This window comes from Scleropages formosus, chromosome 9 (genome assembly GCF_900964775.1).
Source record: "Scleropages formosus chromosome 9, fSclFor1.1, whole genome shotgun sequence".
Classification (NCBI taxonomy): domain Eukaryota; kingdom Metazoa; phylum Chordata; class Actinopteri; order Osteoglossiformes; family Osteoglossidae; genus Scleropages; species Scleropages formosus.
The window spans coordinates 24,249,760-24,264,526 of NC_041814.1; the positions used below are offsets into that span (position 1 = coordinate 24,249,760).

At 45.4% G+C, this 14,767-nt stretch overlaps 1 protein-coding gene across 1 annotated transcript in view; it reads right to left on the reverse strand.

Moving 5' to 3' along the window:
• c9h8orf34 (chromosome 9 C8orf34 homolog) overlaps window positions 1-14,767 on the reverse strand; it is an 80,940-nt gene that overhangs the window by 53,275 nt on the left and 12,898 nt on the right. Inside the window, exons 2-6 of the mRNA XM_018753897.2 lie at window positions 7,580-7,727; window positions 7,095-7,226; window positions 4,702-4,830; window positions 4,227-4,255; window positions 2,245-2,411 (exon numbers count right to left, since the gene is read on the reverse strand). Coding sequence (XP_018609413.2) covers window positions 2,245-2,411; window positions 4,227-4,255; window positions 4,702-4,830; window positions 7,095-7,226; window positions 7,580-7,727 — 605 coding nt within the window. The remainder of the gene's footprint in view (window positions 1-2,244; window positions 2,412-4,226; window positions 4,256-4,701; window positions 4,831-7,094; window positions 7,227-7,579; window positions 7,728-14,767) is intronic.

Here is a 14,767-nt window from a genome sequence, read left to right on the forward strand (position 1 = left end):
ATGAGTTAATATCTGATCCTCTGTAATTAGCAACATCCTCAGCGGGCAACCCATGCCCCCCGAACAAACACGGGGTCCATCGCACACCTGAAAAGAATATCAGCGCAACAATAGCCATCACGGGCAGAGGAGTTGCCATGGACCTGGGTTTGTATAGCTACAAATATTTCAGTGTAAGGATTTGGGAGGGAATACATTTTTCTGCTCCTTCTGGTGTACTGTGTGTACAAAGAAATGAACGTCTCATTAACATGAGTAATGAGAACACTGGCACGGCAATTTATGGCACAGCATGTTCAGAGCTTATTTAAAGGCCTAGAAGAGATATTTTTGCTCAAAACGAACACTAACAATTAAAAGAATCCCATACACACGTGCGCTCCTCATTTAACTGTCATTTCTCTATGATAGAAGGAATTAATGTTTTTGACGTACATAATTCAATTCAAAGCAATGAGCTGCATCCAAATAAAAGATTTGCTGAGTCATCTGTATCAGATTCTCTCATATATGAAGTCTGGGCTCATGTCATTAAAGCTGTAATTGGTCATTGCGCTACAGGGCAACTCAAGTTTTGTTTTTTCACGAAACAAAATGTGACTCAGTGTATTTTATTGTGTGACACAGAGCCAGACCTACAACTAATGAGGACTAAAACAATCAGTAAAAGTAAATAGAAATTTACATGAAGTCTATTTTCCCCACAAGTTGCACCAGTGTTTGGATAATAATAATAATGGCCACCTGTGCTACTTTGCTATAGCCATGGATGCACATACACACACACACACACACACAGAGAGTCTGAAACCACTTGTCCCAAACAGATTGCAGCAAGCTGGAACCTAACCCGGCAACACAGGACAGAGGGCTGGAGGGGGAGAGGACACACCTAGGATGGGCCACCAGTCCGTCACAAGGCACCCCAAGCGGGACTCGAACCCCAGACCCACCAAAGAGCAGGACCCGGCCAAACCCGCTGCGCCACCACACCCCCTGTGCCATGGATGCAATAGGTTTGAAATACACTGTAGATCTGATGTGAATGATCACCGAGGCATCAAGCCTCACACAAAAGCAGAAAAGGTCCAGACACAAAGTTTATGACAGAAGGATAAAACTTGTATTAAAGCGTTTTAATAGAATAATTAGAAGTAAAAATGGAGTCAAAGCAAAAAGAGGCCTATTAACATGAAATGACAGCACAACAAGGAGCACCACATTAAGGGCGTAGATGAAGAGTCCTGCTGTTGTAAATCTGAGCAAGGCATTGCTGACTTACTAGGTTAAGAATACAGTAAAAATAATCAGCTGAACCAATTGAAATGGGGGGGAGGACAAATGTATGGAATCAAAACGTTAAAAATCATGAAATTATGGTCCTCATTTTCTTCAACTTTTATTTAACAACCGTTTTCAATAGTATATATGTTTAAGAATCGGGATTCCTTAAAAATGGATTGTGGTAACAAAACAAACACTTTGTAACTGGCTAAAGAAAAGAATAATTTATTAAGGACATTGTTAGAGTCCTACATGTCCCCCAAGTGCAGGAGTGAGTGGCATTAGAAGAACCTCTCCAAAAGGTCATGATTTCAAATTCTCTTTATTCCAGACACATTGCCAGGAAACGCATCCACTCACTAATGTGCAACACACTTGGACTTTAACACTTTTCTATCTAATTTCACAGCTGAGTGATTCAGTGTAAAGAGGGAAGTCAACAAACAGGCTCTGTACCCAACATCTTCCCAAACAAAGGGTTTATTCCTTCCCCACTTTATCCTCGAAACAAAGCAGTTCACTTTGAGCTGTCAAATCCCAATATTTCTCATTTCATTTTTCACATAATCTGCTCTCACGTTAAGCTCAAGAACAAATAACGGGTGAGCGATTTCATTTTCCTTTTCCATTCCTGATATGCCTGAACTGCACAGGAGATGTACACTGAAGACAGTGTAAATAAAAAAATAGATGCACTCAAAAGGCCAAACAGTGTTTTGAGGTCTGTGCATCTCGGGAGAAGTAATGTAACATCGGTCCAATGAGATCCTATTTAATGCATTTCCATGGTAGAGGATGAAGAGCAAACCTCTAGAGTAGATGGACCACATTCTTGGAAACAGTAGGGCTGTTGCTAGGATACATTGTTTGGAGTTCTCCACATCCACATGAGTGGACCCAAGCTTACACACAGCACACAAATATGTATAGCCCCCCCAAACAACTATACAGAGACCTCACCTTCTAGCAGGACTGCTCTCCTCGCAGTCCCACCCCTCAGTCTTGGTCCTCGGTACGGGTGGCTGGAGCATCTCGGCCGCCAAGGGATCTGCGTCCTCCTCCTCGCGGCCCACCCACTCCCCCACCACCCGTGGCCGCATCAGTGATGAGCTGTAGGCTCCGGGGTCCTGTGGGCGAGACAGTGGCCGGTCTGCATCACAGAGCTGCCCACCTGGGCTCCCTGCAGTCCGTTTATCATCCCCTCCTTGCAAAAGACAGCCTTGGAAACCACAGAGGGATATTCCTCTTCCCATTCTTCACTGGGGAGCAAGCTCTCCCCTACGATCCAACCTTTCTGTCTGTCCGACAGGCCTGTATCTCCCGCCGCACTCTGCTATTCACCCCCGCCCCAAATGTTCTGTCCGTCTTCCACGCGGCGCAGTTCATAGCTCCATCAGTCATGTGACAGCAAGCGCCGAAACCCAGGCATTTGGCGTGTATCGCACGTCACTCCCAACCGCAACAGATCGTTATTTGTCGGAGGGCTGAAAACCATCCATTAAGTTTGCTTACACAGATTTTAAAATAACCAGTAAACTGTCAAAAAATTACACCACAATCATCCAGTTATTGACCTTATGAAAATTCTGCCTGTTGAATTCACACAAAGTGATACTAAGAGCTTTTTTCTATTCCTTTATTTGACCATGTTTATTTGGCAGAGAAATTTATCTAGGCTGTCCAATGTACATCATACTTATAAGTCTGCTGGTAGCACATAAGAAATAATATTGCCTTTTATTTAAACAGAGGATTAACAAAAAAGTGAAGTGTTCAGCAATGCAAAACTAAACCCATCTAATTCAGACATAAAATACTGCCATTTCAAATGCTGAGAGAATAGTGGAACAGAGCAGATTTCTGAACATAACACTTTCCTTTTGCCTCCATGCTGGGTCTTAAGTTTCTCAAACATTTAGTGGATCCAGGAGCAGGGGAAAAAGCAGTGACAGATGTTTTTCAACAGAGCCTAAAAGCACGTAAATTAAATTTGGAATGAATTAATGCCAAATCATGTGCAATTTTATATTGGAAAAGCCCCACATCATATTCTATAAGCGGAGCGGTACTCTGGGAATGGAGCCAGGCTGGTGCCCAGGTAAAAAGGTCACTAGCGTAGGAGACACAGTGGTGCACCATGACCCCAACCAAGCTCCATCAAAGCTCTGCGCTGAAAAGCACGAACATGTCATTACGCTCCCGCCAGCAAAAAAACACGGCCACGTGTCCCGGCAACCACCGTCTAACATACTCTAACATGCCAGCCCCTGGACAGATTGGTCAGCAGACAAAACGAAAGCTAACTGGGTTCAGGGGCTCCTTGAACTTTTGTTCATGAGCATTCAATACAAGTCAGAGAGGCCTGAAACACAGTCATAATTTCATTAACCACATTATCATATCGCTGCAAAGCATGAGCTATGGAAGCATATGGACGACAAACTTTTTTTCAGAGACAGGGGAAAAAAAGGCAATTTTCTGGCACCTGTCATCTGAAAGGTGTCTAAAAATTCTTTCTCTGAGAAGATGCTCCTCTTTGAAGTTTCACCGCAAGGAGCTAAATGTTCAGGCTTCCAAGCAGTGCTGTGTGGTGCTGCTGGCAGGGTGGTGACCACCGAGAGCCTGGAGTGAGCAGATAACTCCAAGGCACGGATGCAGTCTGGGGGCTTAATTCCCCTTCCGCACGCTTGTGCTTCACAGCAGACGGAAAGAGTGTTGAGATACAGCCTGCGCTTCATTTGAGGGTCGATGTCATTACATACTGTAGGCTCCTTTCGCAAACCTGCCCTGTTATCGATGCTGAAAGCAGAACTCGAAAGTCTCGAACCCTGTCCAGCTCACCAGTGCCGCAATAGTGAAGAGGGGATTCAGAGGCGGTCTTTACGAGCTGATGGCCTGGTGCCCTATGCCGTGTTCATCCCAAAAGAGTAAAACAAAATTACCTGGTCGATCTCATCTGAAACCGCAATGCCTGGAAAACAAAAGAGAAGCCTGTTCAAGCTGCACGCATACCCTGGGTGTACCACGGTACACTGTACAGAGTTCAGCACAGTTTTTTGTTCAGAATGTAACACTCATACAATAATTTTTCTATACATGAATTTAATTTTTTTCAGCGAATGAAGGAAACAGATAAATATTCAGATGTGTGCTATTAGATTTTACAGACCTTGAACGACCAGAGCAACAAACCGAGAGTAAAAGGGTGTACTGTCATGTCAGCATTAGGTTAGGGCCAGGGCTCGGAGTACTGGAAGGGTAAAGGCACAGAGCAAGAGGCCAGCAAAGACAGGTGACAGTGAGATTGGGGGCAGGGGGTTTACAGTCAGATTGAGGCCATGGGGGGGTTGATTTTACTTTGCAGTGCGAGGGCAGCGCACACTTCTGCTATAGTGATGCGGCATTCGGAGGTCTTACTGCGAGAGAGGTTTTCCAAGGCTTTGCCCAGCTTTCTGCTCTCCTGCAGGATGTGGTTCAGCTCGTCGAAGTCTCGGTTCTCCGGGTGGCCCCTCCACTCCCAGGACGTGTGCTCGATGGACCTGGGCACTGAAGACAGGCAGCACCCGGCTAAGTCCCTGCAGCTCAAACACCACAAAACAGTCGCTCTGCTTGTGTGCATAGATATTTTCTGTAAGCTGTGTCTGCCTACAGACAAAAGTTGCTACAGAAATTGATTCTAAAACCTTTTTTTTTTTTTTTTTTTTTTTTTAAAATCTTTGCTGTCCTTTGTGCACTTTGGCTAGTTTTACTGAACGTAGTAAATTGTTGGGGCCAGTAGGTGGCATAATGGTTACAGTTGTCTCCTCACAATCTCAATTCCTGCTTTGAATTCCTCCTCCTGCTGCTCTAGTACCTTTGATCGAGGGACTTTACCTTGATACAGTAAGAACACCTTACTGTACAAATGGGAAAATCATTGTTACAGTGTTGATTATGGAAAATAAGTTGCCTTGGACAAAGGAGGCCAAGTAAAAATGGGTCGAAACAGAAGCGTCCCAGATGTAGACTTCAGCGTTAAAGCAGCACTCTGACGTGGGAGAGCAGCGTGGTGGACAAACGTTTGTTACTATTAAACTTTATGTGTATTAGTTCCTGCGGTGGCGCAGTGGGTTGGACCACTATCCTGCTTTCCAGCGGGTCTGGGGTTCGAGTCCCGCTTGAGGTGCCTTGCGATGGACTGGTGTCCTGTCCTGGGTGTGTCCCCTCCCCCTTATGCCCTGTATTGCCGGGTTAGGCTCTGGCTCCCCGTGACCCCGTATGGGACAAGCGGTTCTGAAAATGCGTGTGTGTGTATTAGTTCCTTTGGACTGACTATCTGTGATGGCCAGTGCTCCTCTGTTACTGCCAGTAACACATAGAAAGTACTACAGACGGTATGCCTAGTTTTTACATTATAAAAAGCTCCCTGTTCATAAATCAAGTGCATGTGGTTTAAAAAAAAAAAAAAAGCTGTCAGAAGTACAATCATCACATCCAGGCAGATTTTATCTGCTCTGTTTTCATTTACACCTTTAACACATCCAACCTGCACTCATTCCGTCTGCACACTTCTGGCATAATCCCCAGAGTAACAACTTGCGTTCAAACCAGCAGCGCAGGGGGGGAATAAAATAGAAAAAGAGTGTATTGACAAGGCCGCTGCCCTGTCGGGTTCCCCGGCCGCCCGCCCTCCTTGGCTTCGTGACAAAACCGAATTAGAACCAATACTTCAGCCCCGCGGAACGAGTCGTTCGTATGGGACCGACGCCAATATTTAAGCATGGACAGCAAGCCATTGATATCAGCCGGGAGGAGTTGAACCCACAACCCTGACGGCCCATCTGTTCAAATTACTGTACACCCACTGTACTGTCTACATCTCCGCTGTTGTATTTTCAGCACCAGAGGAGCGTGGAGATGTAACTAATCCTTTAATGTGCGCCCCCGCCCTGCCCCGGCTCTCCTGCAAACCGGGCCGGTCCGAAGCTGCAGCAGCGCAGACAGCCGCCGATGGAGTGTAAAGCTCAGCTATTCGTGGGGTCGCGCCGCTCGAGTAGCTCGCCCACCATTCACGTTCCTCTTTTAACCTCAGAGAATGACCGCAGACCTGCTTGGGATTTATCTAAATAACGACACCTGCTCATGTGCAAATAGGGACATGGAGAAACATGCATTTCAGATGGATTACCAACTATAAATGGGTCAAAGTGTGTGTGTGTATGAGAGAAAGCGAGAGAAAGATTGCCCTGTGATGAACTGACTTGCCCAGTCATGTGCTCTATATTTCTGGAATAGGCTCTGAACCTCTTTGACCCTGAACCCTGTATTGGGCAGTTGATGAAAAATCATTAGTCCATATTTTAACAATGTGCAGCATGTGTCACCATTATTCTTCTTCCCTCCCCATTTAGGAGGCATAACGTATCAACGAAGCCATAATGCTTGCACCTGGAAGCTCCTGAGCTGTGGGCTTGGATGGGGGAGTCCAGCTCTGACTATGCAGAATTTGTATGTTCTCCCTGTACTCATGTGCTCTGGTTTCCTCTCACACTCCAAAGGCCAAGCAGTTTTAAACTGTCTTTGCTGTTTGTATCTGTGACTGGATGGATGGATGGATGGATGGATGGATGGATTTTTCCACAACGCAGGTGTTCTACATGTACATATATGAGTAAATCACTGCAAGAAATTTTTTATACAAAGCTTGGTAAAAATGTAAAAATCTTTGGTAAAGGTGTAAAATAACCCGTTTCAGGTTCTGTGGGTTATGGGCACACCCTGGCATGTTCAGCTACAACAGGTGACTCCTCTGCATGCCCAACAATGCTTACGTGACTTGGACTCAGGCGATGGTGGCGAGATGTTGGACACTGCAAGGTCACTCTTGGATTTCTTGGGCTTTTTTGGGTGCATCTGCCATGGTTTTTCATAGCTCCTGTAGTCCCTCCTGGTGCCCTTAGTCTCTGCGGACACAAGCAGGATGAGCGTGGGAATTACCCATCTGTGTGTCAACACACCAGCCAGCGGCAGACCCAAACGGAGAAAAGTGTACTCAAGGCACAAAGCATACAGAAGTTAAAAAAAAGCTACATTTTAGTCTTTTTTATCATCCTCTTCAGGTAGCAGAGATGTTTTGGACCACCCCAATATACCAATTACAGAGAATGCAGCATCCACCCCAAAGCCAAGCAGGTGCCAAGACAGAGCAAAACCATAAGTTCACTGAAAAGGAGCTTGTTGTGGAAGGTCCCCTGGACCCCCCAGGTCAGCTTAGGGAATGTCAGGGAGCTGTTGTGTCAGGAGTGCTGGGACCCACCTGCTGGCCCGGTCTCAGCCCACAGAGCCGCAGAGCCCGATAGGGTTCTGTGGAGTTTGCAGGAGCCGCTGTGCTTGGTCTGCAGATGACTGATGAGAAAAGGAATAGGATGATCTGGGGTCTCAGTTATCAGTTTGGTCATCATCTCCTATTAGAGTGAAACGGAGAGCGGTCAGAGTGGCGTGCCGGAGAGGAGGCAGGGGGGCGAGGATGGACAGGACATGATACTTCAGCGCATGCTGGACTGAGAGCTTCCCCACAAATGGGGGGGGGGGGGGGGGGGGGTTCCTGGGGAAGCGGTCAGTCGTGCTGTAAACAGGCTGCTTCACCTTTATGTCAGCGGTTCTCAAGCTCTGATCCAGAGCGGTGGCAGTACACACTGTGGTACCAACATAGACTAGAACAGACTAAAATGAGCTCCATAATGAGCCTGGCTAGTTACTGAGTTATTCTAATATTTTATTTGTTATTCAGCATTTTTTCAGTATTATCCTATCCCACCCCAGGAAGTCGTTCACAGAAATAAGGTAAAGTCCTGCACACAGCGACTTTCCAGATCAGGGCTGAGAACTGCTGATGGATACAGTATAGAGCTACATAACAAGGTGAAAACACATGAGGTGTTACTCTTCAAATTCATCCTTTCTGCATGTGGTGACAGTGATCACATTTTCTGTTTTTTTTTTCTTTTTTTTAATATCAAAAGCAACAGTTAAAATGTGTTCAAGTATACATTTTTGACAAAGGAACTCTGGCCTTGCTCAAGGGTTCGACAGCAGCATCCAACCTGCAACTAATACTTTGTCCGCAAGTCCAGTTCTTGAAGCGCTGTCTATGTGATGTAGATTTTTAGAACTTAATTTACTTACCACACAGATGTTAAAATGTTTTACTGTATTTGAGAGAGAAATGACTATGGGCAGCACTATCAGATGTAATACGATGAGAGTTGGATTTCAATAACTGAGGCCAGCAGTGAAAGCTGTTATGTGGCTCTTGGTCCAACTGGCACGTTCAACCAAGAGGCAAAAATGCAAGTGACCCATGTGACTGACCTGAATCAATACCACCTGAGCGCAGACCCAAATCACAAACCCAAAAGACACCGACATCCGTTCATTAACTGCTTCACTTACCATTTTTGCAGCATACCTATTCTGATTTTTTAGAACGTGGAATATTAATAACACCAAATGAAGCACTATTCAAATTATCCATCGATGAGGACATAATTTAAGTGCAAATGGGGCTCTGCTCAGCATAAATCAGAAGATGGAAGGTTTAAGAATCATCTTCTGCAAATATGTTGTGGATTCAAAGTCTGCCTATGAAGAGGATGTGCATTTCAATCTCAGAGCAGGGGAAGTGATGTGGGCTTTTTTACACAACAGCACAGCACCCTCATCAACTAATGTACAGTTACATATTAATATGTCTTCCAGTTACCAGGTAATGATCGTGCCAGACATCACAATATTGCTTTTTCAATAATCGTTCCGGTGCTTGTAAAACAAAACACTCCCACAACTTCTACAAGTGAAACATTAACGCAAATGACCTCTCTAAAGAAAATTAGCAAGCAGCTACAATGTATTCCCACCGAAGACATTTTCCTACGAATATGCAAATGCCACTCTGATAATTTCATGCCCTCAGTGATGCGTCGGAGGACCGGGTCCATCGCGGTCATTTCTCTGCCTGTTCGCTTCTGTTTTTCAGTAAGACGTCGAAAAATTCACGCATGACTGAATGCTTTAACATTTTCATTCTGACATACTGTGGCTCAGTTTTCAGGACAAGTAGCGGTGTGACCCCAGTAATGGAAATCTACGAGTGTGTCAGAGGAAAAAAAAAAAAAAAAAAAAACCCAGAAAGAGGAACAGTCATTATTCGCATTTTCATTTTTTCCTGCTTGTTAATAGAAGGGCATGAACAGACTAGTGGAAAAGGTGAAGTGAAGGAGATACACGTCTGCAAATTAATATTATGAATTTAAGAAAACTGGAAACTGACAATGACCAATTTGAACAGTTTCAGTATCTCAATATCCTTATACAAATTCTTCATTATACTGTAGTTTTTTGTTTTTTTTTTCCCACCCTGTCACATTCATTCGAATTGAAAGAGCTCAGGAGCAAAAAAAAAAAAAAAAAAAGTGATAAGGGTTAAGGACCAAACTGCAGCACAGCAGCAGCAGCAAACACACACACACACACACATTTTCAGAACCGCTTGTCCCTTACGGGGTCACGGGGAACCGGAGCCTACCCGGCAACACAGGGCGTAAGGCCAGAGGGGGAAGGGGACACACCCAGGACGGGACGCCAGTCCGCCGCAAGGCACCCCAAGCGGGACTTGAACCCTAGACCCACCGGAGAGCAGGACTGCGGTCCAACCCACTGCGCCACTGCACCCCCTTTCAGCAGCAAACAAATTTTCATTTAATGACCTAATGAGAATAAACGCACTTTTCATACAAATTACACACAAGTACCAAATAAGGTGCCCATTGGCTTTTGTGCTTCGAGTGAGCATCTCAAGGATGGCCAGTGCACCATCCCATTACGGTGCTTGTGTCAAGGCAGAGGAAGGAAAGGTGTAGAGGTGCAAAGATGTGACCTGGAGCCAAGGTCAGCAGAGAGGTGCATTAAAGAGGCACTGCAGAGAAAAATGGAGCACTGTTTTTTCTATTGATTATCAGTTACTCCCTCCTCACACTCCTTGACCCTGTGGGCTAGCGTGACTTACATTACATGGTCAAGTACCTGCAGCACAGTTATAAGTGTAGCCAAGATGAAGCTCCCACTCAAGGGTATTATGAAAGCATGTCATTGGGATCATGACCAAAGTCATTTAGGAAAAGAAGAAGGAAAAAAAAAAAAAAAAAAAAAAAACAAACACTTTCATCCACAACCCGAAAAGCAAGAGTATCTTCTAATGAAAAATTTAAAACTTAACACACCAGCACCCTGGTTTCATCACCTTAATTCCCTTTACATTCGCCATCAGCTTTTGGGACTGTTCATGAAACAAAGACATTGACTGTTACAATAATATAATTAAATCACAGGAGAAACATGTGACATCTTACTTGGCTTTAATGTTTTATCCTCATAACTTTCAATAAGGTTCCAAACCTGTTCTAAACCCTCTTCATAATAAAGACAGCTGTCAACTTGGTTGGACGAATGTGGAATTTACTGCTCTGTATATATAGATCCCGCAGTGCATTCTTCCCCCCCAATCCTGCCGTCTCCTTGAGTTATCGGTATTTTAATGGGACGTGACATCATCTGCTACACAAGCTCTCGCTCTCGGAGGAAAAACACAAGTCAGCACTGAGGTGCTCTGTGTCTGATTGCATTTAAGAAGTACAGAAAGGCATTCATACTGCTGGTTTCTAACACTGCCTTCCACCGCTTGAATTACCCCCTTTCAGCAGTGGGAAAGAATTTCTGCAGTTTTCCATTCATATGCTTATTTGTCAGTCTGCCACTTTTGATAATATTGTAAAAATTATGGTTTATTATGCAGAGTGAATCAACATACAACCTTCACCTTCAACATCAAGCACTCTAGAGAAGAGCAGCACCATAGGTTTCTCCAGGTGCTGTGAAGAGAAGCTGACGGCTGGCGGGATCCTGGCTGAGATCCAGCCCTTGAATATGCAAGGCGTGAGAGGGCCACTCCGTGGGGGCCTGTTACTGCAATCTGCCCTGGTATGCCCACGCCCTTCTTTCCTCCTGCTTTCTACGGCCTGAGAGCCGTGGGCGTGCCGGCACTATACCCTTGAAGACTAGCAACCCGGATCACTTCCTGAGGTCCTTAGGAGCCATTCACCCTTGTCACCTCACCTGGTTTCAGCCCTTGTGTCTGAATTGGAGGTGTTGAAGTGTCGCTATGTTATTCTGCAGCATTGATCCCTGGGATGCTGGCACCCAGACTGCTTCTCCTGGGATCGTTCCTAGCGGCTCACTGTGAGGTGTAGGTGTGTGGACCCGTCCCAGCTGTCATGCAGCTCTGATCACTTTGCCCATTTTCTGCACTTGAAGCAAAGCGAAGACAAAGAGGGGATCCCTGAAAACCAAAGTCCTGATGGCATCTCCTGGCTCCTCGAGCTCAGCCCTTTTCTCAACACGGCCTTGTCAGGTCAGTGTAGCGTGAGGACCTGAGGGCATCGGTGTCACCCGAGCTCATCTTCTTAGCGCACTACCAACGCGGGTCAATTACAGAAGGGCTCCGGGGGTCCTGTCTGGAGCGAGTGGCAGGTCATTAGCGCCCTAATTAACGGCTTGGCTTTTGCGGTAACACAGCCAACAGTCTCTCTCAGCAGCACTGCCATCCATCCTGCCTTCTTATCCGTCTCATCTTTCAGCATGGCCATTGCACCTTCACATGCTCAGAGGAGGTCTCCCAGACCAAACAGGAGTAGTTCCATTCACAGGCTAACTGCTGTCTAACTACATTTCACTGAGTGAATCAGCAAAAAGCAGTACGACCTGAATTATGAAAGTAATGATTTAAATCATACTAGCAGCAATCCTGGAATAAGTATAAAACTTTATTTTAATAAGTCTGACTGATCTAAAGTTGGAAAAATTTTATGAAGTCCAACTCTTCTGTAGTGAACAGACCCAAGATCAGGCCACTGTTTAAACCCACACACACATTGATAGAAACCGCTGGTCCCGGATCCTAACTCAGCAACACAGGGCGTAAGGCTGGAGGGGGAGAGGACACACCCAGGACAGGATACCAGTCCATCACAAGGCACCCCAAGCAGGACTCTAACCCCAGACCCACCAAAGAACAGGTACAGGCCAAACCCGCTGCCCCACCGTACCCCTTTGTTTAAACCCAGTACTAAATTTTGGACATCACCCTCAAAGGTGCAGAAAGGAAAGAAAAAAATTAGAAAAACTGGCTACCCATCATTCCATTGGGCTTTTAACCCTGACATGCCAGCACAGGCACTGGCCAGGCCTTCTCTTCTGACCCCACCTGATCTTCAAAGTTCAGTTTTGGCTGCTCATTGAGTCCAAGGACATGTAGCAATGGATCAGCCTGCCTCCGAATCCCCCATCTGACCACCAGAGCTCAGGATCATTAATCAGCACTCCTCTGCAGACTGGCTGCCAGGACACAGAGGCAAGGAACAACCATCAGCTCCCTGACTCCTAAGAGAAGGCATCATGCTTTAAACATCTAATCCTGCTCTTGATTGGCTCCTGTGGACACAGAGCGATGGGTCAGAACCATAGTTCTGCTCCAGATTGTTTCTCAGCACAGAGCCATGAATCTAGTAGTTGAGCTACTGATTGGATCCCGTGGCACAGAGCCATAGATCAATTCCCACTTCAGTAGCAATGATTTATATTACATTTTACCAAAATAAATGCATGTTCCATGTTAAAATAGCCCCTAGCTATTAAATGCATCTTCCTAGTTAAAATAGCCCCTAACTAGCTTGACTGTGGACTAGTGATAATTAGAAACTATTCATCAGTCAGCGCTTCCCCATATTGTCATTTTTTCTCAGAAGACATATAAACAAGCAGGGGTAGCAGGTGGTGTAGTAGTTAGAGCCACCACTTCTGGACTCTGCAGGCTTGAATCCCCCTTCTCTGTTGTTGAAACTGATGTTTTTTTTTTTTTTTTGGTCATTTAAAAATAGATTACTGTTCTGTTGTATCTCACCAGATGTAACTGGTCACAGATAAGTCAGCACTATGTCTCTTCACCAATTTTTTTAATACCCTCCAACAATATCTTATCTACTTGTTTGCATAAATCTACCCAAAGTCCCCTGAATAGAGGTACTTGTATTCCAGGTGGGCCATGCTAGTTAGTACCAAAGAAAAGAAAAGACATACAAGTTAGAAATAATGGAATGTAACAAAACAAATTAATACACACACACACACACACACACACACACACACACACACACACACACACACACACACACTCTTTGAAACCGCTTGTCCCGAGCAGGGTCGTGGCGAGCTGCAGCCTAGTCCGGCAACACAGGCTGCAAGGCTGGAGGGGGAGGAGACACACCCAGAAGGGGACGCCAGTCCGTCGCAAGGCACCCAAGCAGGACTCGAACCCCAGACCCGCCAGAGAGCGGGACCCGGCTAAATCTGCTGCACCACCGAGCCCTCCCCTATTAAAAACATGATGACAAATATAATAATTGTAGAATAAACAAAAATAAACAAATAAAAATAACAATTATAATTTCCCACCTGTATAAATGGGTAAATCCTTCTAAGTCAATTGTAAGTTGCTTTGGAAAAAAGCATCACCTAAATGAACTCAAACTCAGCCGTGGATGGTCCCAAGCCCGGCTGAGAGAGGAGGAGGGTTGGGCGTGGAAGCTAGCCACCCCGCACTGTAAAAACCTTGCCAGCTACAGGAACGCCAACAAGGAAACTTCATGACTTATCAGCTCTTAGGAATGCCTGGAGAGCCCTTGTTGGCGGTCTATGGCCCAGGAGGGGTGGAAGGCAAGAGAAGAAGAGAAACGAACACAATGTAAATGCAATAAATGCAGAAAAGGGCAGTATCTTCAAGGTCGAGAAGAACAATTACAGCAAAGGGAACCGATAGGTTCTTGTGGACACAGAATACATAACAAGACTGAAGAGTTACTTCAATATAATTCAAGACAAGGAAGCAAAGAGTAACGCAAGCCTTAAGATCCGTCTATAACAGCAGTCAGCCTAAGACAATAGAATCAAATAGGCTCAGCAAGCTGCCACAGGGTATGATCGAGGGCTTTGATCGCAGGCCGACATGAAACAATACAAACCGTTGTGAAGTCTGTAGGACCAAAATCACCAGATCAAACAAGATTCAGCGGGTGCTCGAGCAGACTACGTGTTTATCTTGATGGGGCAGAGACAGGAGGCGTTCGTTGCTTCTTTAATACATGGAGCAGTTAACATTGGAACTGACAGAAGGCATTGCAGATGCTCCCAGACATCAAAACTCTCCAGGCTTAACTATGCAACACGGAGTCTTGTTCAGTCAGGGCAAGCAGTGCTTTCTTTCTTTCGTAGGTGTTATGCCAAGAAAAACCCACCTTCACCAGTTTTATCGGTTTTAAACAGCAAAGCCTTAAGTAAGTGCAGGACTTTTAGATGACAATCCCCTGCCCCAACATGACTGAGCAGATGTACAACA